At 46.3% G+C, this 24,722-nt stretch overlaps 1 protein-coding gene across 2 annotated transcripts in view; it reads right to left on the bottom strand.

The window, feature by feature from the left end:
• Positions 1–15,912: 15,912 nt before the first annotated feature.
• Positions 15,913–24,722, bottom strand: part of GTF2A2 (general transcription factor IIA subunit 2) — a 273,573-nt gene continuing 264,763 nt past the window's right edge. For both annotated transcript variants that reach the window (XR_011279783.1, XM_069624342.1), the window contains one exon: positions 15,913–16,228. Coding sequence is in view for 1 of the 2 variants with exons in the window: in XM_069624342.1 (XP_069480443.1) it covers positions 16,203–16,228 (26 nt within the window). In the remaining variant the exon portion in view is untranslated. The remainder of the gene's footprint in view (positions 16,229–24,722) is intronic.

Raw genomic sequence — 24,722 nt, 5'->3', positions numbered from 1 at the left:
TCGAACTTCTTTTGAGTTTCTTATTTTGCGAGCAGCTCAAACTGGGGGATATGCTCCCCCCAATCCTCCTTCGTTTATGCAATGAGCTTGACCTCAAGGTGAGCAATATGGGTTGCGTGGTAGAGGAACACGCCCCTGAGCCAGAATGCTTTTTTGCGGGGTCCTTTACAGCCAGGTTACCGTTTATATTGTTTTTAACAGCTCTTTCTTTGTTTAAACGAGTAAGGTCCAGTAGCAGTTTGTTAGCTACCTCAAGTGAGTTTCTTCTCTCAGCTCCTATTATGGGTTTAGCAGTGGCGGAGCTCGGTGTAAAAAGAGGCGAGGCGCCACTCAAGACATTACTCAGACATAAATCAGTACCCCTCTCTTCAACTTGTCGTGCTGCAAGACACACGGGCACCTTGGTCCCACACATGACTTCATTAAAATGTACATCTGGTTCACCAAATGAAAAAGGCCCCTTTGCTGTTATGTGCTGCAGAGATGTCGGGGTTTCCAGGTGAAGCCAAGGCACTATAGAACCCGGATCGAGGGGACTCATGAATTATGTTTATCTGTCCATTAGCAGTTGGACTAGTAGTTCCGGGAGACTTGAGAGGAATCCCGGAACCCAACTGCATGTCACTCGAAACGGCCACGGCGTCCAAAAAGCAGACCCCGCCAGGTACACAGAGCTCTCTGCTCAAGCAGGGCTGCCGCAAGACAGCGCCCTTTGTAACAGGCAGAGACGATCCCTCCGCCCGCCCAGCAAAATCTGTTTCACGCGGGGCGACCATTCCGACCCCGGGCGGCTCCAGGCATCCGGCGAGGGCGGGGACCTCCAAAGCAGCAACGGAGGCTTCGCCGTCCAAGTTGCCAACATCGCCAACGTCAGTAGCGTCAATACGCACATCGGACCCACAAGACCAACCGGCCTCCTCGACACTCAACAAGGTAGCAGACAATGATGGATGTATACAGGTGACGGGGGTTTGAAGTGTCTCAACGCGTTTGCCGATACAGTTAGTTACTGTGTGTAGCACAGTGTTTATGCTGGGAAGCACTCACCTCTGGCATCGGTGCAGCCCGTGCAGATGAGCATAGTCTTGATGGTGATGGTGATGTGGCTGCTGCCGCACTAGCCGCACCTCGAGCGTCATAAGACGGTGCGTGCACGGCAAGGTCCCAAGGGCTATCACCAGGAACAGTCTTTGCTGTCGATCTTGGAGAGATCAATTTTCGTTGAGCGCGAGTTTCGCGCATTCTCACGCTGAGGTTGTGACCGCAAAAATGGGTGTCAGACCAAGAGGGCTACACCCCTCCACTCCTCCAATCCTCTGACTCCTCAGACTCTGCCCTGACTCTGCGCCCGCTCCGCGGGGGGAATGAGTCTTTGTAGGCAGACACACCCACAGCGAACGATAGACAGAGCAAACAGACTTCTCCGCTCCACTCTCCACAGCTCCTCAGACTCTGCCCTGACTCCGCCTCTCAAAGTTTTGAGGCCTTTTAAAATAGTTTTGACTTCAGTGTCAAAGACATACGCAAAGTGAAACATGGAGAGGTCATGCATGTTGGCGGGAGGGAAGGACATGGTAAAGGTGGGCAAGTTGTCTGGGGTGTCAGCAGGGAATGTTTTAGGTCTATTTTTGTTTTGGAGGGTGTCAGATTTGGCCTGCACAGCATTTTGAATATTTGAGCACCATAGGTCATCCTTGGTGATAGTGGCTGGAGGGGGTTTTAAGTTCCCAAGGATACTTAACATCTCCCAAGTGTCTGATTTCACATTGGGGATACAGGTATTGTATGACGTGGCTTTGGCCCGTAGGAGAACAAGTTACTTACCAACTAACGTTCTTTCGACTGGATGTTCCTCCCACGTATTCCTCATCTTGTGATAATTAGTTATCTCCAGCTTCGCTGCTTTGGAAATAAATTCTCGGCAGAGGGGGCTGTGCTCGAGGTCGTGGCGTCGATTGTCCCGACAGACTCTGTACTCCGTCGATGTCACCGAAGGTATAAATAGCTTGAGCCGCGCCCGTTGCTTCAGTTCTGTTTTTTCGATGAAAATATAGGAGGAACACCCAGGCGTGCCCCATGACCGATTCTTTGTGAGAGGAAAGTGTAAGAAAACATAAAACTGTACTGTGGGGTATGATGGGAGGGTCGATGAGGAATACGTGGGAGGAACATCCAGGTGAAAGAACATTACAGTTGGTAAGTAACTTGTTCTTCGAATGCATTGTGTCCTCCCACGTATTCCTCATCTTGTAATAGGCTCCCATAGCAGTAGCAATTTTGGATGCGGGAGTACTAATTTCAGTTTTCGTGGACAGAATGCAGAACTGCCTTGGCAAAAAAACCCTCATTAGAGGAGGCAGTATCCAAACAATGTTTAACCAAAGTATGCATTGTTTTCCAGGTTGCAGCTGCACAAATATCTGCTGCCCGGACTCCTCTTTAGAGCCGCAGAAGTAGCCATTCCCCTAGTAGAATGGGCACGAAGCCCATCTGGTGGTTATTGTCCCGCTAATCTGTATCATTCAACTATGGCTAATATGATCCAGCGGGAAATGGTCTGTTACAGATAAGCCTAAATTATGACCAGTATAACCCACAAATAGTTGGTCATCTTGTCTCAATTTAGCCATCCTTGAGATGTAAAAACTAAGAGCCCTCTTGGGATCTAGTCTGTGTAATCTCCCCTCTTCCTTGCCCAGATGAGGTGGATAAAAAGTTGGTAGTACTATTTTTTTGTGACAAATGGAAGTCCGAGACTACTTTTGGCAAGAACGAAGGTTTAAACTTTAAGGACTATCTTATAAAAAAATAGTATATGGTGGTTTGCAAGAGAGACTGAAGTTCGCTAACCCTGCGGGCTGATAGGGCCACAAGAAGGACAGTTTTTAGAGTTAAAAGCCTCAATGGACATGAATGCAGAGGCTCAAAAGGTATGCAAGTCAAGAATTTTAGTACTAAATTTAAATCCCAAGTTGGTACATGAAAAGGTACTTGAGGGTATACATTAGTAAGCCCTTTTAAGAATTGAATGATTAACGGTATTTTGAAATATGAAACCTCGTCTGAGGAGCGCTTGAAAATGGACAGCGCAGCACGGTATCCTTTGATTGTTCCTATCTGGAGCCCCAGATTAGCTAGATGTAGCAGAAAAGAAAGCACCATTGGGGTGCCACACTGAAAAGGGTCCACATACTGGTCTTTGCACCAGTTACTAAACCTGTTCCAGCGACATTGGTACAAAGATTTTGTTGCTGGTCTTCTGGCCGAAAGCAAGAATTCCATTACGTCATCCGGAAGACCCCAATCCTTGTATCTCAACCTCTCAGAAACCATGCGTGAAGGTTGAGTGTCTTGACCTCTGGATGGAGAACCCGACCTTCCTCTTGCGAGAGAGGATCCTCTTTGCGGAAGACGTATTGGAGGGCAGAATTGACGTATTGTAGTATCCAGAAGGTCCGGGTACCACGTCCTCCTGGACCAATCCGGGGCAATTGGGATCATGGTTTTCCTGAACTTTCTCAACCTCCCGATTACCTGAGGAATCACAGGGACTGGGGGAAAATGTGTACAGCAGTGGAAATTTCCACTCCACTACGAATGCGTCTCCCAAAGCTCCTCTTTGAGGAAATTCCCTTGAGCAGTACTGATCGCACTTCCGGTTGATCGCGGTGGCGAACAGATCCACTTGGGGGGTTCCCCAAAGGGCGTAGATCTCCAGAAGGACTTCCTGAGCTATCTCCCACTCGTGAGAGACCGTGCTCTGCCTGCTCAGAGCGTCCGCTGCCGTGTTCTTCTCTCCGGCTAGGTGAATTGCCGATAGAGAGATTCCTTCTTGTATTGCCCAGAACCATAGCTGCATTGCCTCTCTGCACAGTGATAGTGACCCTACTCCTCTTTTGTTGAGGTAGTACATGGCCACCGTGTTGTCCGTCATTATCAGGACATTCTTTCCCTGTACAGAGGGCAGAAAGGCCTTCAAAGCTAGTCTGATTGCCCTCAGCTCCAACAGGTTGATGTGTAGTTTGGACTCCGATGGAGACAAACGACCGCTGATTGTCAGATCGTTGGTGTGTGCTCCCCACCCCGTGAGTGAGGCGTCCGTCACTACTGTTATCTCCGGCCATGGTTGCCAAAAAGACTCTCCCTTGAGAATGTTGTCGTTGCAAGCCCATCATAGAAGATCCTGAGCAACTGCGCTCGGGACTTGCAGAAGATCCAACATATTCCCTGAGAACTGGGACCACTGAGTTCTGAGTGCCCATTGAAGGGATCTCATTCTCAACCTGGCCTCTGGTACTAGGAAAATGCAGGATGCCATGAAGCCGAGCAACCTGAGAAAAATCGAAGGCCGGTAGACATTGGGCATTCTGAAACTTCGTTACCATCTGCTGGATGTGGAGAGCTCTCACTTCGGGAGGCGAGGCTTTTCCCGAGGAAGTGTCCAAGACTGCTCCGATAAACTGGAGCTTCTGGGATGGTATCATGTGGGACTTCTTGAAATTGAGGGAGAAGCTCAATTTGTGGAGGAAGTGGCAGGTGATCGAAAGATGTTCCTGAGCTTGTTCTGGAGAACTTGCTCTGATCAACCAATCGTCCAGGTAGGGATATATGTGAATACCTCCTCTCCTGAGACTTGCTGCCACAACCACCAACAGTTTGGTGAAAACCCTCGTGGCGGAGGTCAACTCGAATGGCAAAACTCGAAACTGATAATGAGAATTGCCAATCGCGATCCTCAGGTACTCTGTTTTGGATGGATTGGCACATGAAAGTAAGCATCCTGAAGGTCCAATGATACCAACCAAGCTTGGAATTAGAGAGCCTGAAGGATCTGAGAAAGTCACCATCTTGAACTTGTCCTTCCTGAGGAACTTGTTCAAGTTTCTCAAGTCCAAGATGGGTCTCAGTCCTCTGTCCTTTTTTGGGATGAGAAAATATGGGGAGTACCAACCCCTGTTCCTCTCCGCTACAGGTACCAGTGCTATGGCACCTTTCTCTAGCAGGGTTAAAATTTCCTGCAACAGGAGCGGATCCGGAATTTTGGCGAAGTTGGCTGCCGGTGGATGATTCAGAGGCCTTTTTAGAAAGGGGAGACAGTAACCTTGGGCTACTGTTTCCAGTGACCAAGCATCTGAGGTAATGCCCCATTCCTTCAGATGGAGAGATCCTGCTTCCCACTGGTGTTTTGTGTAACAAGGTCTCAGAGGGATTTGGAGGCGCCTGAGGGTACAGATGCCATTCCTGGAGGCTGATTTTGCACCTCTTCCTCGTGCTCCACGAGGGAAGTTTCTTTTGCCCCTTTGAGAAGCCTGTCCTCTTCCTCTACCAAAAGAGGAGTAGTATCGAAAAGAACGACCCCTCCAGGAAGATGAGCCGGAATAGGGTTTTAGAGGCTGGCGCAAAGAGGCGCTAAGTGATTTAGCTGCCGCTTTCGAGGTCTGAAGTTTTTCTAGGCTTTTAACAGCCTTTCTGCCAAAGAGCCTCGAGCCATCAAAGGGCATGTTGAGGAGTCTAGCTTGCACTTCTGGTGCAAACCCAGACTTCCTCAACCACGCAAATCTGCGTAGCACAACGCTTGCAGCCATGGATCTGCTGATACTATCAGCAGTATCCAGTCCAGACTGGAGACATTCCCCCATTGCCTCCTTCCCATCTTTGACTATATTCAGGAAGCCTTCCCTTTCCTCGCCTTCCGGAATATGATCAGCCGCCAAAATACAGTCCCACAGGGTATGGGTAAACCTGGCACAGGTGACATTTGCCGACTTAAGTGCCATACTGCCTGACATGAAAACTTTACGCGCCCAGGCATCAACTTTTTTATCCTCTCTACCTGGAGGGATAGTTAGACAAGCAATTTGTTTTGAAGTAGATTCTGCCTGAATGACTAATCTCTCTGGAGTCGGATGTTTATTCAAATATTCAGGATCCGTTCCAGCTGGTCTATTTTTTTTTTTTGGAAAAGTACTATCTGCAGCAGCAATAGTCTCTGGTTTCTCCCAGTTTTTCTCCACCGTCCTTTGAAGGGCCCTGTGGAAAGGATGAACAGGATCTTTCTGAGGTCCCTTGACGATTATATCCGTCATGTCATCTTGTTCAAAAATGGGTGAAGTATTACCCCAACCCATGTATTCAACTACCCTGGTCATAAGACCCCTGTACCCAGCATCTGCATGCTCTGCAGGATCAGGTTTGGCGAACTCTAATTCTGGGGATGTGTCAATTCCCCAGACAGAATGTAGAGTATCACTCAGGTCTCTCATTCTAGATTCCTGGTCAATAAGTTCCTCAGGAACTTGTCTTGTACCATAAGTAACTCCCAAAGGAGAAAACTCGTCTTGTTCTGAAGCAGACTCTTCATAAATTGCTGACAGATTTGAAAAAGTCTGACCTGGGCAAAGGAGTGAATCTCCTTTCTTCCTCTTCCATCTGCTTTGAAGGAATTGGCAAATCCTTCGAAGTTGTCGAAGGGGTCTTTGAAGAAGACTTCGATAATGGCGTCGAGGATGTTTTTGGCTTCAAAATTATCGACGCCGAGGGCGTCGACAAAGTTGTCGAAGTCTTCGACGACTTGCGTTTCTTGCAGGACACCGGAGAAGTGCTCGACTAAGAATCTTCGACGGTTTACGTCGACTCGAGTTTTTTTGGATTCCTCGACGCTACCGGTCTTTGCAATGGTAGTCTTGGACTTCCCTTTGTCGTCCAATGGAGCGACTTTAAGGATATGGCTTTTTCGAGGGTCTTTCGAGGGGGTCGGGCCGCGTTCTCGAAAACCTCCATCATCTTTTTGCGGAATTCTTCCCACTTACTGGGAGAAACTGATTTAGTCGGACAACACATTTCTTCGGTCGACTCTGAAGATGATGGAGATCTATGTCTCCTCTTCCTTTTTTCGATGACGAAGAGTGTCTCGATCTACTCCTAGATCGCGATCTGAGTGCCTATGGCGATCCGATTCCTTAGAATCAGTCGCTTTGTGTCTTTTTGACGTAACCTTTTTTGAGGCCTCCCTCCCCACCGACAGTTTGCCTCTCCTCTCACGAAGAGCTTTCTCAGTCATTGATTGGCAGGACCCGCAGTCGTCGGTTCGGTGACTGGAACCAAGACACCAGAGACAAATCCAGTGGGGATCGGTGATCGACATATTATACCCACAATCTGCACACTTCTTGAACCGAGTCCTGGGGGTCAAAGGCGTTGAAGATGATGACATTTTCTTCACAGAAAACAAAAGCGTGCCATTCGATAGCGAAGCGATCGGAAAAACGGAACTGAAGCAACGCGGCTCGAGCTATTTAAACCATCGGGGACGTCAGAGTACAGAGTCCGTCGAGGGACAATCAACGCCACGACCTCGAGCACAGCGCCCTCTGCCGAGAACATTTTTTTCCGAAGCAGCGAAGCTGGAGATAACGAATTATCACAAGATGAGGAATACGTGGGAGGACAAGTGCCATGCGAATGGATTGTTTGTAGCATTTGGCAGCAGAGGTGAATTCCAACTTCCTATCCGAGGTGGGTGACTTTCTCCACTTAGCATCCGCTAGCCGTTTGAGGGAACAGAGTTCATAAAGGTCCTGCATTAACCAGGAGTTCCTGTGGTCAGAGGGTTTGGACTTTTGTGGAATAGGTTGTGCTATGGGGTCAAAAGCTGTATTCAGGGCAGTAGCCTACAGATCAGCTAATTTATTAGTGTCAGTAGGGAGGGCTGATTGAGGTAGGGGGTGCTGAGCACTGGGGCAAGGCGCTCCTTGGTGAGGTTTCTCGAGCTGCGGGCCAAGGTAGGGAGCAGATAGGGGCTAGAGAAAAGTGAATCATGTGGGGGTCAGACCAAGGCACAGGTTGTTGGTGGAGATGGTGGCCTGGCAGTTGTGGGCAGCAATCCAGTCCAGATTGCAACCTTTCGAGTGCGTGTGGGGGCACAGATTCAATGCTTGAAGCCTAATGCAGTAAGTGCATTAGCTACTGACGTGACAGTGGAGTTGTATTCTATATTCAGTTCTTCTAGGAATACAGTTTTAGACATAGGCTTAATGTGGGTAGATAAGGTGTGGAGTAAGTCCTCCTCAAAGGTCAGTGCCGGGCCTGGTGCGCAAAATTGTGCATAGTCATAGTGTCAGTCTGAGATGGTCAATGTGACCATGAGGGACTCAGTTATTGTTTAAGGACGTATTGATTGTTCTGAAGGGGAGGGAGTCTCTAGCTATTAGTGCAACTCCTCCACCTCTGGTGCCGGGTCTGTTGCAGCGAAGGATGGTAAATCCCTGGGGTACAGCTATTGAGAGGGCCGAGGCAGGGTGTAGACATGTTTCAGTGACAGCAAGGAAGTCTAAGCTATGAAAGGTAATCAGGTAATTAATGTCCAAGCCGTGTGTAGGCATGGCGCTTGCATTGATCACTGTGCCTTGTAGTGGAGAGGTGCATAACGAATGGATGTTGCAGTTAAGTGGAGCTGTGCTTTTGTAGTTCATTGCTGATACAGTGGCTTGCATGGTAGGGGGGGTCATTAGGTGGTGTGTGGGAGATGGCAGTAGGGCTGGTGACAAGCTTGGATATGGCAGAGGCTTTGTGGAAAGTGGTTCTTTTAGCTGTGGGCCTTGAGTGGCACTGCACCCGCTAAGATGTTTGGTTCCAGATTGTAGCAGGCTGCGGGTGAGTGGGAGGACTTCAGTTGTAGGTGCCGCTATGTGGGTCTGGAGGCAGATTGCTGACTGCCAGGGTCAGGTCTCTGGGTGGGAAACATGGGCACTGGCTGAGGCACAAGTTTCTGGTGTGGCAGGTGGGGGGCAGGGTCTAAGGTGGGCTTAGGCAGTTTTCCTCCTTTTGCACATTTTGCTCAGGTGGCTTTTGGATGGTAGGCTAGTGGCAGTGCAATGGCAAGGTGGAGAGGGGGCCAGGTTTAATATTAGTCTGGGTAAGAATAGGCAAAGTGGGGCTTCTGAGGCTCAGCAGAGATGAAACGGGTACAGTGCACATCCGAGGGCTGGAACTCAGCAGCTGCGTAGGGCCTGCCGGCAAGGCGCCTTTGAAGCTAGAGGCGTTCCGTGCAATGCAGGCTCCGTGAGCAGGGGAGTCAAGAGCTGGGGTACACTTAATATGAGTGGGGTATGGCGGCAGTGCTCGGTGCAGGTGGTGGCGAGTGGGCAGGGAGGCTGGCGGGAGGAATGGGCTTGGCCTACGCACGCACAGGGATAGTGGCCGAGCAAGTGAGGCGTATGATGTGATCAATAGGTGGCGGGCACCTAGGTAATGAAAAACATTTAGGAGTAGGAGAAAGCGGCTGAGCTTTGTCAAGTCGGGCGTTGCTCAGTTCACAAGGCGTCTGCTTCCAGCTGATGGTCATCAGTACGGCACAGCTCAGGTCTGGGCTATTTCCGGAGTCGCAGGGGGGGGGGGGGGGGGGGAGATGAGGCCGCTGCCGTGGCAGCCCGGGCAAGACAGGACCCAATTCAAGAGGCCTTGAGAGTGGGCCTTCGGACGGGGCCGGCATCAGCTGTTGGCTCCCTGTGGCCAATGGTGTTTCAATGCCTGCTGGCCAATGGACAGTAGGGGGAGGCAGGGAATTCACATACTGGAGGTCAAAATGAATAATGAAAAATATAATTTGAATACTTGTACACACATTGTATTGTGAAAGGTTTTTTGATCATTAACAATTAATACAATTTAAAAAAAACTCCAAATATGCACGTAGAGTCAGTCTGGACGTTTTTTCCAAAGCCTCCCAATGGCTTGTGACATCTTCAAAGATTCCAATCAGGTCAGCGAAGGCAAACCCTACCTTTTTTGTGGTGCACTTACCACAAGCTCTATCCTTCTACAGGCTATGCCAAGGAAGATACGAGCAGCCACGTCAGACAGGCACACGGCAGAATGCATGCGAGAACATGTCCGACTACGTTTTTTGGTCTTTTTACTTACTCTGGGAGATTTTAAAAACTTCACATCAGATTAAGCAACTTGGACAGAAATGGAAGTTTGAGCTTAAAAGGTGCCTCTGATCAATGGGTTTTTTTTCTCCATCAAATAGTGGACTTTCAGGGTCATGTTGCTACATTGATATTGCCCAATTATCCCCTATTGTCAATTTTTTCACCCTCCCTTTAAGGGCACTTGAAAGACCGGTCACTAGCTTGACGTTCATTTGATGTTAAACTGGATGCATATTCACATCTCCCACAGAGTCCCTGCCTCAGAATCAAATGTTGTTAACAGGGAGTCCATGTTTGTCATACCAACAACCAGAAAAAACAGCCAGACTTATTTAACAACCTATTTAGACTTTCCAGATTTAAGAAGAAAAAAAATAAAGTAACTATTTTCGTGTTCCTAGCACTCAATCCTGACCCCCGCTTGTAAATTGAGCATTCACCAGATTCACCTCAGGAAGCCTAGGCTAGTTTGTGGTCCAGATAGAGGCTTGCTTATTGTAATCACTGGTTAAACCGGAGGCCGACTACCTGCCACTGTAAGGATTGGCCATAGGAGGAGTGCTCCCACTGAATGACCAACCGTCTACTGCAAAGACTGTGTGGAACTCATTTACACAGAAATGAGGGTACTTCTATTTTTTTGTTGATCAATGGAATGAGAGATAAGAACCAGCCTACAGGTATAATTGATCACCATAAGGTCCTTATGTACTCTGATATCCCGGAGTCTTCAATAACGAGTCACAAAAAAGCATACTTTATCCCAAAAATGAAAGTTTCCATACCACAATTGCGTTTGTGAGGCGTTTCCTGCACTTAAATTTAGTTGTGTCTGTTGCGCCTGCAGAGAAAACATTTAAACAGCTCTCCAACCTCAGCCAAACCTACCCCTGCCTAGAACGTAAGCAGAAGTTAAATGGAAGCTCACTTCTCCAAAATATTATTTAACAATTATTGATACCTACATTGATGTATCTAACTGAAAAATACAGTGCATCCAACTCCAACTTTAGTACCGAAAATTCCACCATTGGGACACCTGGAGGGAGTAATACACCACCACCATATACCTTTGCAGTTAGTGTAATCTCCGGTTATTTCTCCTCGCTGAGACTGTGTGAAGGGTCTCCTCACAGTATTGGCACTGGAGTGCGTTTCCATAAAAGGCGATTAGAAGCACACTAGGCAAGTTGTCAAAGTTGTTCCAGAAGGCGAATGTCAGTGCCAACTGGCTCTTTTCAGGGTGCACTGTGGACAATGAGACGGGGCAACGTGGTTGCAGTGCCGACACCCAGTTACACATTGGAACATGGAAAATAGTACCACTGAAAAATAAAGCAATAAATTGAAACGGACAACACTAGGCATTCATGGCTTTAGAAAGTGACATGCAGTTCAGCTGATGTCCATATCCTGCATGCCAGATAGTAATTCTGCCAGGGAAAATGGCGTTTGAGAATCATATGCAGTGGTGAGGTTTGCTGCTTGGGAGTCAGCAGTCTAAAGGGTTACGATCAGTGGCGGAGGCGTTTGGTGATAGCAGAAGGGCAGGCTACTCCTAGAGGGCAGTGGCACTGACCTATTGGTGGAATGTGAATACTTTTAGTGGAGGAGTATTAACATCTTCCAATTAGCGAGCAACATAGCATAGCTAGGGAGCCCAAACTAATGTAGGAATCTTAAACGGTGCAATTTACAGTTGGTTCTCCAAGGTAGCACAAGATGAGTAAGTAAATGCCATGTCAGGGAGCATTTCATATGCCTGTGTGCACAGCATATGCCATATTGCATTGTAGGTAACTCTTATGAAGCTGTGTCCACCATCTGTGCCAATGTGATCCCTGTAAAGTAACTCATGATGCTGTGCCCACTATGTCAGCATTGCAATAGTAAATAACCTTCATGTAGTTGAGCCCATGATAGATACCAACATTGCTACTGCCTAGCATATTTATGATGCTGTGCCCACATTATAGGCCACTATTGCCACAGTATATCACGTTGATGGCCAGCATACACTCTAGGTTGGCTCTGCCAATATAGTAAGCTTGAGTAGACTCCCCTCATATTGTAGCAGGTCATCAACGCATTATCAGCTGGCCCTCTGGAATATAATGCAAAATTTTAAAACCAAATAAGTTCAACCACAAATTGCCCATACATATAGTGCCTATACCGCCTAAGAAATGAAACTTCGAGTATATGATCTACATGCAAACTTTCTCACAAAACATTGAGAGGCACAGGAAGCACCCCTATTCTTCGTAAAGGTCTGGAGGCTCTCTCTCTCTGGCGGCGACATTCATTATAGCCCCTTCTGCTCTGATAAACAGCCCTAGTTGAGAAGGCACTGTCTGGAGAGCTCAGATCCTGTAGTTTATGCTCTGGATTTTGGTTTCCACTTAAAGTTAGATTGTATTGCAAGGGTGGGTTGGACAGGTGGCATCAGGGCTGGAGGGTTGGCGGGAGAGCGGGTATTACTGCAGCAGACGCCTGAAAGAGTAGGACTCATTTAGTGTGGACAGGATTGGCTAAACAAATGGCCCTGGCAGGGGTGGGAGTGTCACGAGGCCTAGACAGAGGTGGAGAGCGGATTGAGCGGATTGAGCAGATGCGGCTAGTAGGGGGAATTTGGTGCTGGCACATGACAGCAAAAGGATGGTGCAGGGGTTGGAGGGCAAACAATACAATGCAGTGACTTCAAGTAAACAAAAACGGCATCAGTAGCACTAGTTTGGATAACGCATAATACATATTTATTCAAAACCATACTTTATAGCATAACTTTAACCGTCGGTCTGTTATTTTTTGAACAAGCTAAAATATAATGCACATCATTTAAAATAAATCAAGAACCACTGTGGTGCATGTTTGTTGCGGGGAATCTTAGTGCCTAAACCCCCTCCCTCTCCCCTACTCTGATCGAATATGCTGCACATCGACACCGCCCATCCGAAATCCTAGTCTCTGTTCTGAATCCTGTTTGCCTGGGGGCCACAGTTGCAACCCCTGCAACCCAAACACTTCAGGGTGAAGGCTGGGCTGGGGAGATGCTCAGTAGGGGTTGGAGCCGACTGTGGCATGTGGCCACATTCAGCTCCAACCCCTTCTCCCTCGGTATCCTGGCAGCTCACATGCAGGACCCCGGAAGTTCTTGCAGCTTCCTGGTTCCCGTTTGTGAGCAGCACGGAGGAGCTGGGGGTGGCCTGGAAGGACAGACCGAATCTACAACAAAAAGGTAAGAAGGCTTTAAATAAATAAAAATCATGTGCGTTTTGCATGTGTGAACTGCATGTCAGATGTATGTAAGTGAATGAGATTTGATGTGTGTTTTTTAATGTTCTGGGTGGGTTTGTGCCTGTGTAGAGCATGCAATAGGTGGATGTAAGAGCAGCTGTGAGTGACTGATGGGTGAACGAGAAGTGATGTGTGTTTTTGAATGTGGTGGGTGGGTGCAGGGGTGTGAGCCTGTGTAGAGGATGCAATGAGTGGATGGGTGTGTGCGCCTGTGTAGAGAATGCAATGAGTGGATGTAAGAGAAGTTGAAAGTGACTGACAGTGGATGAATGTGGTATGTATGCTTGAATGTTCTGCGTGGGTTTTGGTGGGTGCCTGGGTGAAGAATCTAATGTGAGGGATCGGTGGGTGAAAGGGGATGCAGGTGTTTGTGCGCAAGGCCCTGGGAGACTGGGGATACTGAAGCATGTTTTGCCACACCCTGTTGCATGTTTTACTGGTATTTTCAGGCAAAGCCAAGTTCATACGTGTCATTACTTGGCTAAACTAGCATTTTGGTGCATTCAGCCTAGCCATAGCTTACCGTGGCATGACATTTATTACTCAAGAAAGCAAACCGGATACGTAGAGTTACCTCACTAGACTGCTATTTTGGTGTAGCGGGCTGCATGTTTTTTTACTGTAGCATTACTTTTGATAAACTGAGCATCTATGATGAATAAAGCATGATAAGTGTTCTTATGAGTCTAGACTGGCTTACATTGGAAGCAGTTTGGACAGGTTTTCATACTGTGACATGTCACTTTTAATGGCCAAACCAACGGGAGTATGTTCTTACAAAGGAGTACTGGCATGCCTTGGGAAATTCCCTGTGCACTTTCGGTGACTTGCATCTATTGTACTTGTTTTCATGATTTACCCTACAAAACAGGCCTTTTACCCAAATTGTTGACAGTTTAACCACATTTTCACAGAAAGTGTGCTGTGTTATGCACCATTATTCAAAACATTTTCTAAGGGGAGGAAAAAGAAGCCCCCCTGAAACCCCCCCCCCCCCCCCCACCAAACCCATTTTCGTTAGTTTAGGTTCCCTCGCTACGCTCGGTCACAAACATACTTGTGGCAAACATTTATACTCTCCAAAAAAAACTACTAATTTGTGGACCAGGCACTGCCACCTTCTTTCTATGTTACGTTAAACATTTAGGCTTTGATTAAAAAAACATTTACTTTCAGAAGTGCATGCCCCTGCAGCGGCATAGTCATGGACATTGAGCACACAGTGGTCCGGACTGGGGTGTGGTGCGCCCTGTGCTTTGGTAAGGAGCTGGGGGCCAGGGGGGTTAGAGGGAGAGGGGGGGATTGGAGGGGATTGAGGGCACAGCGCAGCTCACAGGGGAGCCAACTGTTGTGTTACGCCATAGGGTACCACTGGGTCTGACAAAGGGGTAGTGTGCAGCACGCGCCTTGAAGTCTGCCAGCGAGTCCCTGGGTGAGAAGCAACTTGTGGGCAATTTCAATTTAAAATAACTGTGGTGCCATGGATTTGTGTGTGCATCAATGATATTACATGAAATGGTGTTTTTTTTTTTTTAAAAGTCCTCTGCCAGCAAGTATTACGTTTAGATAAAATCTATTGGGGGGGTGGGGGGGTTAGGGTCTTGGGTATATGGAAAGAACCTTTCCCAGGTATTTGAACGCTAGGAAAGATATTATCAGGTGCACTCCCCTGAGCGCACACAGACCAGTCTAATAGTTTTTTTCTATCGTAGTGGTAGCAGACTCCTAGATACATTTATAACCAGGGAATTTTGTCGATACTGAATCCTGGTTAATGATTTTATTTTCAGACCTTGCTCGTACAGCATTTTTCTCCTGGGTAAACAGCAATGCACACCTCCCCAGGTCAGTGCTTTTTTGTCTTGTTTAAACAGCAGTGCCACAGATCACGCATACTTCTGTGTCCATTGTTCTATAGATGTTCAATAAACTAGCGTTAGAGATTTCAGTTACCCTGTTACAAAAACTGCATTATGTACGTTTTACATATAGAGCCCACGTCAAATCTGGAAAATGACATTCCCCAAATGTGTTATCGTGGACAAATTATGCTTCCCTCCGTTCCTGGGTTCTTAAATCTGGGTGAAATGATGGGTGCTAGACGCATCTGAAAAATTTGAAGGCCGTTTGCCATCACTTTCCGTGATGTCACCTGGTGGTGGGGGTCAAATGACATCACTACCTGCGGTGTCATGGGGTCAAGGGTTGTGTGATGTCACTGCTAACTCTGTCATTTTGGTAAAATGACATTCCTGGGGTGCAGCCCCCTCCTCTCTGCTCATTCCAACCTCAACCCCCAAAGAAAACCTCATTTTACTCCAACTTTAGCTCCAGGTATCCTGCCCACTTATTCACGTTCTCCTGAGCAGATACTGGCTTCCTGGTCTTCGAGCTGCAGTGGACAGGTCACGTTTGGTTGCGCTTGTTTTACTTCATGGCAAGAGTGAAAATGCATTCCACATGATAATTTACATCCAAAGAGTTCCCCTGCAGAGCTTTAATATGGGATTTCGTTCGATCAGAATACTAGTTCAGGTTGTGGAAACCTGAATTTCATTGGCAAAAAAAGTTCACTCACGTTAATGCTCCCCTCCATGGAACAAGTCGCAAATGTTCACACTATGGGACCCTATATTTTAGGTCCATAAAGGAACTGTTCAACCAAACAGTGGTTATAAACAAGTTTGTAAAAAAAAAAACTTTATTAGCAATAGAGTACTTTGGTGGATAACTCAAAAATGACAATCACAATTTACTTTTAATTTACATAAACAAAAATCCAAGGCTCAAGTGAAGAATGAGAAATTGTTGCCATCTTCACAGGAACGCGGATGACGTACACAAGTAAAACCTACTGTCTGCTACAGCCAAGGCATTAGTAAACCGTAAACTCTTGAAAAGTCCTATCCATGATTTTTCTTCAGAAGGTTCTTTCCATCACAATAAACCATTGAAAACAAACTCCATTCATAGTTATTCTGCTGTATTGGAGCCAGTATCTAAAAGGAAAAACAAAATACATATAAATTCATAGCTTTAAGCAGTGCTTTTTTCCTTCTTTGAAGGTTAAATATTCTTTTTATCTCTGCTGTCCATCAGGTAATCACATATGAAATATATAGGAGCAATAGAAATTAAGAAAGCAACAATGCCAATAGAAGTCTTTGCTTGCCTTCTCTCTCCAGGTACTCGTACACATAGTGCATTCCTTGTTGCTTAGTTACAGGTAAGTTCATATGTATATAGATGGACCACCCACCGGTCCGTTCATGCTCACCCACCCATAAGACATCACATGTAATTCCATGTAGCAGCATTCATGTGGATGCAAACAAGCGCATTACAATACCTTCGCCTCCATACAGATTCATGTAGACGGTAAAAGAATCGAACAGGAAGAAACGCCACGAGTGCGTTAATATAGTAGAGAGAGTCTCCCCTCTGTCCCCTCTCTCCCCTCTCCTTGGCTGTTGTGCGATTTCTATTATTCCATTTGATTCCATAAAAGCAAATGTTTTCACATATTCAGAAGCATTGTTGAGCCAGGTGCACTCAACGCTGTTCCACAAGTCTTTGTCCCCACTGCAGCTACCATCCATCTCACTCAGTAGGAGCAGTCTTAATTGAGGGGGCCAGCACTCTTGAAGGCTCCTTTGCTGGAGAGGATTCGTTTACAGAGGTTTTAAGTCATGGGATGGACTTGGAAGCAGCCAATCGGTCACCTCCATGAAACAAAGCATTACACCTTGGAGAGACAGCGATTCGGATGAGTATTCATTGCACTCTGCCTCCATGGTGTCTACACTGGATTAGCAATGGCTATCCACTCCAGTATAGCTGAAGACACCACCTTTATTGACATACCTGTGCGACCATGAGGCAATCAAGCAGCTATCTCTGCCTCTAGAGAATGCCTTGTGCCACCGTAGAGATCTTTACATTTTGGAACGAGACAGGAATCCAAAAGACGAGCCTGGCCAGCCACTCTGTACCCTCTCAAAAGGAAGCTGGTGATCCAGCTATCTTGCCAATAGGTGTCCTGTCACATCAGGTGCCTGGCAAAGAGCCCATCTTGACATCTAGCGTCTCAAAACCGGTCACAGAACTTTCCACATTACGGGATTCCTTTGTTGCACTTTGAGGCTATGCTCCCAAAGAAAATTCTAAAATAAGTGGGGCATTTCGAATTGGTGCCTGCTGAGGAAGGGGGTTAGGGGGGTGGCAGCCTCCCAGCCAATGGGGAGTCTCAGAATGTGGGCATTACCACTCCGTAAACCCGCTGCCCTGAGCATCTTCACGGCCGGCAGCCGTCATCTCCTCTCCCCAGGGGCATCAGTTAAGTCTAGCATTTTACATTAAGTATGATGTAAAGATATTCCATTTGGCATTACATATGGGTAGATTTTTACAAGACAAAGCACACATGTTCTCAATTCTATAGAAAGGGCAAATGGAATTCCAAATATTGGTCAGTTTTTGTGAATTTTCCTGTTTAAAGCTATAAGATGGAAGGCAATATAAAACAAAAAAATTAAACCTATCCCATCACCAGATTTAAGTCAAAAAGGATACACTAAACGCCAATCACTAAATTGGATGACGTTAATGGTTCTTGAAATGCAAACATATTTTGTTAACAGTTCCACATTTCTTCCCCCAAACGAGAAGACAAATTTGCACTTGAATATAGTATAAATGAAATAAGCACATGGGGATGGACAAGACCAGCATACATTTGGGATAATATTGTCCATTTTTGATATCCCGAGTGGTGTTACGTAAGCTCTACGTAGAATTAAATAGTGCATTTGTGTGAAGTTAGTGGCAACAGACGTGCAACATTTTTTTTCACAGAATCTTTGCCCAAATAACGGGTGAAATTTGCAGATCCCAATGTTAGGGGTGGGACAGTTACTTTGTTTGGGTTGGAGAAGCGAATATCATTTAGAAGCTTTAGTGGAAGCAGAACGTAGTATATTTCTATATCTTTAGAAGGGGGGTGTTGGTAATAAGGAATAGCTTTTATAATAGTTCACAAAGGGGGTATAAGTCTTGTGCTCAGAATGATTGAGCTTGAAACTAGCACATACTTGGGGAAGACGTATAGGCAAGTTAGTTAGAAAAAGGCGTGTAACCAGGAAAATTCCCGCAGAATACCATCTTTGTGGCACATCATGTTTAGGTGTGAACAGGAAGCATTTGCTGGACCATAAGAAGGCATTTGAGGCATCTTGAACAATGAACAAGCAAGATAATAGGCTATTCCAAGCATTTTTTTTTTAATTAATATAAAAGAGAGTACCAGGCCATGAAGAAGTGTGAAGGAAATGAGAGAAAGAGCGGGGCTATACATTTAGATTCTAATTTGACCCAGGTAGGGGCATCTGTCAAATTAAGTTTGTTGAATTGAAATACAAATGATTGGTCGTAATAAAAGGATCGCTGATATTTGGGAAAATTTGAGAGTCACCCGCTCCAACCCCATTATTTTTATATACTTGGAGTGACCTTTTGGTAGTTTTATTCCAAAGAAAGCTAGACAAAAGATTATGAATTTTCTTAAAAAGGGTAGTTGGAGTAATGGAATCAGAGAAATAGAGTATAATTGGCCCCAAGTGTCATTGTGATGGAGTCTAGATGACCCCACCAGGACAAAAAAATAAATAAAATAAAGGCCAATTATTGATAAGAATTTTTCTAAAATTATATTTTTGTTTAAGGTTATGGTAGAACTAATATCTTTATCTATATGGATGCCCAGATATGTAATAGATAATAGGCACCACTTCATTCCATATAAGGGAATATTAGACATTAGGCAAGAGTTGGTTAATGGCAACATTTCGGATTTATCAATATTTAGTTTGTAGCCAGAGACTCTAAAAAATGAATCAATACAAGCCGTAAGCGCTGTGATAGTGGTGGAGGGTTCAGATAAATAAGAATGTCATCCACAGACAGAATTTGATAGAGGTCTTCCATAATAATTCCCTTGATGTTGCCATCAAAAGTAATGCTTTGAAGGAAGGATTCTAGAGCTAGGATAAATAGTAAGGGAGATAAAGAGCAGACAAACGACTGAGTAAAGTTATAAAAAGTCTGGTAGATGGTGAAGAATAAAGAAGTGCAATGAATCTAGAGAATGTAGGGCTAAATCCATGCAGTGATAAAGACTGAAACATAAAGGACCAAGAGACTCTAAAACTTGCTCTGCATCAAGTGTGAGAAGGATAAGAGGGTCAGAAGATTGTTGCGCATGATAAACATTAAAAAGAAGTGTAGTATTAGAAGAAGCATATCTACCTTTAATAAAGCCAGATTGATCGACATTAACAAGTTTAGCATTAAGGCTTCTAGTCTCTTAGCAATAGGTTTGGCAAGAATCTAAAATTTATAAGAGAAATGGGGCAGTAATTTTGAACAAACTAAGGGTCTTTGTCGGGCTTAGGGAATAAGATTAATGGAGCTTCTCCAAAGGTGCCTAGGCTTTGATCAAGAAAGTGGTTAAATAACTGAGTTTAGGAGAAAGAATAGCTGAAAAGGAGTGGTAGAAATCAATAGGGAAGCAATCAGCCCCAATAGCTTTGCCAGTTTTAAGATTAATAGATTTTTGAATTTCTTGTAAGGATATAGGAGCGTCTAAAAAGGAGAGATCAACAGGGTTATCAGTAATTTTCTTGTTATTATGTAGAAAGTGGAGTATTATTTGTATTTGTTAAATTAAATACGTTTTGAAAGGAGGAATTTAAAGGTAGCATCAGCAGGTTGATTAAAATATGAGGATTTAAGTTGCTTGAATGAAGTTAGTCTTGAGACCGCTTATTTTGTTTTTTTAAATGCAACAAATTGTATAATGAAACCTTGTAGGGTAGCTTTAAATGTGTCCCAATTATTGTGGACAGAGGGGTCGATTGGATTATAGATGAAAAGTTCAGTACAGAAATCATTAATCTGCTGAATAAAAGAAGGATCATCTAATTGAAAAGAATTGAACCTCCAGCGAGAAGAAAAATTAAGTTTGGGTTCCCATTCAAGAACAGTGAGAAATGGTGCATGATCGGTCGATGCACGATAAACAGTCCAATTTCCGAATTCAGAATTTTAGAAGCAAGTGATATGATCAAGTCTAGACAAGGAATTATGTGCAGGGGAGAAAAGATTAATTCTTTCAAATCAGGTTGACAAAAGCATCAATTAGGGTGGGATCATCTATGACAAATAAAATTGTTTATGCGATTTAGAATTTATAAATTTAGTGTCAGATATTCAGTAGAGTAAGAAATCACAAGTTTGGTTGCAGTCACTGCAAATAAAGACAGCTTTTATGGAAAATGATTTGTTTTAAATTACTCCAAAAAGAAGGTTCGGGATAGTTAAGACCATAAATTATAACTGAAATTATTAATATTAGCTTCAATAATTGACCAGCGACCAGAAGGGTCATGTTGTTCGCTTATTAATTGAAACAAGGTTTTTATTTATTAATATTGCGCCAGAAGCTCGCAAGCCTCGGGGGGCAGAAACATGGACACAGAAGACAAACACAGATTAGCAAAGAACGAGATAGAACAAAACGTTACAAGGAAGAAGGGGCCTGAGGTGGGTGAGAGTTTAGTTAAAGATGCGAGTTTTCACTAATTTGCGGAAACACAAATAGAAGACTGGCAGTTAAGATGAAGGATTTTCCTGAGCCAAATTTGGGCTTATGGGTGGCAACTGATCATGCCTTGGTCTGAGGATCTAAGCATACGGCTGGGTGAGTACAGGTGGATTTTTTGCTTTTAGATATTGTGGATAAGTATACTCACGCCCCCTCCCCCTCCTGCCCCCTCCAAAATTGCTGGTGCATAAAATGCATGTTTAGCCCACAATCTAACTAGTTTGGTATTTCTTTGACCAAATCCAAATGAGTTTCTTGAATACAGGCAACATCAGCTTTACTTTTCCCAATATGGTTCAGAATTCTTTGTCTCTTTATAGGATTATTTAACCCTTTGACATTCGATGACATAACTAATACTCATTGCAATATATTCTTGGAATCTCAATAGACAATGAAGCTTCCTAAACCGTAAACCAATCTGTACATTGCGTTAAATAAAGAAAGTAGTTGCAACACCATTTGTGCTAGGAAAGACACTACACCAAGAACCAATTGTTTTAGAGTACAAAAAGTTAAATTAGAGTAGAGGGTAGGAAAAAGACAAAAGGGGAGGGAACACAACAAGAAAGGTAATAATCCTAGCAATCCTTATTGAATGAAGAAGCAATATATGAACAATAAAGAAATATGACCAAAGAGAAAATTAGATAACAATTAAGTGCTGCTATAGGCAAGAACAAGACTGTCCACTGTAGACCTATGAGCCAAACGGAGCTGGCTAAGTAAGATTAACAAAGTGGACCATGGAGGCCACCAGGGGGCATGCTGATGTAACAGTCTCAGCGTAACTCTCCCGCCATGGGGACCAGAAAAGTGGATTGAGCCTCACCACCCACTCCCCACGTCCCAAAGGCCCAGCTGTCCACCTGGGGTATGGGAGACCTCCAACGGAGCCGGCGGAAGGAGAAGTGGGACGCCCGGCACTGGGCTCGAAGACTGGGGGGGGTCCCGCAGAGGGAAATCACAGTGCCGGCTAGATAGGAGGAACCCGGGCTGGCCTGCAGGTGTACTCCACAAGCGCACCACCATTATTTACGTGGAACAGACTCAAGGCCCTTCAATAATACACAAACAGTGGAGGGATTCAAGGCCTGGGGGAACCCGGAGCCTGCAAGTGGGACCATTAGAAGGGGCCTCCAGGAGCGCATCACAGCCTGGTAACAAGCGGAGTCAGCAGTGACTGGTGCAAGGAGCACCACAGAGAAGGGGGCCAGCCTGAGGTGTTGGGAGGCCCCAGAAAAGTGACAGAAAAGGCCCCAAGGGCATGTGGAGAGAAGCCCCCCCAGTACCGGGCGCTGCACCCCACCAGGGATAAAGGAAACACCCCATAGCCCAGTTGGGAGAGCCCTATCACTTGACCACAGGGGAGGTTCTCACTGCCTCACAACAGGAAGCGACCCACGAAATATACCTGCAACATCCACCAACCAGAGTCCAGTGGGAGTGGGAGTGGGCCTGGGCGTTCCTGCACCCCCTGCAGCTGGAGAAACTGAGGATGCCCCGGTGGGAGGTGGTGCGGGGGAGACTCTGATCAAGTGCATGACGGAGGAAATAAACCAGAGGTGAGCCAGGACAAGAGGTGGAGTGATCCAGAGAGCCCCGCTCCATTAAGGGAGACCCTGCAAAAGGTGTGGGCCCCCAGGTCCATTCCTGGGGCATGTGCCTGCCCCATAGGAACCCCCCACCCCCCCATGTCCCTAGTCAGGAAAAATGAAAGGACGCCATGAAGGGGGAGGACCAGATTGGAATCCACCCCCTCCACTTGTCCAGTGGGACCCCAGCAGCAGCAAGTGAATCCAGTAAGGTGAGGGCCCCCAGGAATCCCACCTGGGGATTGTGCCGGCCTTAGTGAGGAGCCAAGCCACTTGGTGCCCCACCTAGGAGGGGAGTGCAGAGACAGACAAGAGCCTTCACGCCTGAAAGAGGGGAAAGAAGGATGTGGTCCCGTCGCCCGACCCTCCCCCACCCCACCATAAGCACCTAAGAGACCCCGACTGTGGGGGCAAAGACAGCGGCGAAAGCCAGCCACAGAGTGTGGGCCCCTGGAAGTGGGTAAACAGAACCTTAGCAACGAGCGAGACGAACAGCGTGGGAACTGGGGCGGAGACACGATCCAACCACATAAAGCAGTGCCCCACCCCACCCATGGACTGGAGGGCAAAACTGGGACACTTTGAATACCAGAAACCAGAGTTGGGCAGTGAAATATCCAATCCCATCACGTCAGTGGCGGGGAGCGACGCCATGTCCAAGAGAGATATCACCTCGCCTTCTAGAAGATATTAGAAGAATGAGGGCGGACATCAGCAGCAAAGTAAACAGAATAAATGTTCTAATTGACAGCATGGACGAGAGGCTACAGGTGGTGGAACACAACCAGACCTCCCTCGAAACATGGGAAACCCAGATGGATATGAGGCTGGCAGAGTTGAAGGGAAGGCGAGGTAGTCCTAAAGATGGAGGACTTTGAAAATCAGGAGAGGAGAAATCTACGATTATGGAACCCCAGAGAAGGAAGGCGTAATGAAAGGAAACCTTCAGAGAACCATCCACGAGGTGGTGAAGACGCTGTTCAGCGATGAGAACATGGACAAACCCAAACTTGAGAGGGTCCATAGAGCGGGAGCAACTGGGAGGGGCAAGCGTTCGATGCCAACTACCCAGATCGACAAAATTCTCGAGAAGGCAAGGGGACTGAGCTCCGTGTCCCTGGGAAACGCAAAGGTGGCGATCTACGGGGATTTATCAGCACTACTGGCAAAGAGGCGACTGTGCACCCTGTCACAAAGTGGCTCAGTAAGAAGGGTGTGGAGGTACCGTTGGGGGTTCCCTTTCTCTATATTCTTTGAAGTTGAGGGATACAGATACAAATTGGTGACTGAGGAAGATAGGAGGGTCATGCAGAAGTTACTGGGAGGAGAAGGGCAAAAAATGGCTGACAATGGAAAGGGCCAAGAAGACAGACAATGGCGTTTAAGGGTCCAAATAGGCATAAAGTACCAGGCTACAGAAAATTTAGGAAGCTTTGATCGCCCCAGACAGGCCCCTCTTGAGCCGTGAGACTTGTCAGAGATTATAGCACTGAGTTTTGATGATTAAGGAGAGGGGGAGCATGTATGGGTGAACTGTACATGGTTACTAGAGGGAACAGGGTGGGGCTCGAATTAGGAGTGCTTGGTTGAGCCATTCCACAAAGGGGGAGGACCACTGGTGATTCAATCTCGTCAGGGGAGAGGGCTCTGGTCGGGGTTGGATGCCGAGGGATGCAAAAGTGCGATCTACGTTCAAGATGTTAAGGTTCTAAATCAATGGTGTGGTGTAGGGACCCGGTTAAGAAGGTCTCAAACGTGGACTTGTCTCGGAGGAGGGGGGGGTGGAATCGAGTAGAGTGTCCGCTTGGGAAAAATTGAGAGGTGCAGGGTGGCGGTCTTTGTCTCAACCCAGATGAGCTTTAAGATCAATGCAGTTCTGACCGACTCCAACGGGAGGTATGTGTTTGCAAAGGGTCTACTACATGGGGTTAAGCTCACGATTGGTTCAATATACGCACTGAATGTGCAGCAATGTGAATTCTGGGAGAAGGTCAAACTAATTCAATTTGTTGAAGGTCAATTGGTGGTGGGTGGGGATTTTTAATATGGTGCTGGACCCACTGAGGGACCGCAAGAGGGGGCGGGGGTTGGAGGGAGGCAAATGAGCAGGGTCAACCAGAGTGATTCAGAGTGGTTTAAAGTGGTTAATGAGGTACTAGGTTTATGCGACTCCCTCCACCCGGTGCCAGGGAAGGGGACATGCCATTCACTTTCTACTCCACAGTGCACGACTCCTTG

This window comes from Ambystoma mexicanum, chromosome 11 (genome assembly GCF_040938575.1).
Source record: "Ambystoma mexicanum isolate Mex_15411 chromosome 11, UKY_AmexF1_1, whole genome shotgun sequence".
Taxonomy (NCBI): Eukaryota; Metazoa; Chordata; class Amphibia; order Caudata; family Ambystomatidae; genus Ambystoma; species Ambystoma mexicanum.
Note: the sequence above shows the minus strand (reverse complement) of the source record. Positions and strands in the feature narration are given on the sequence as shown.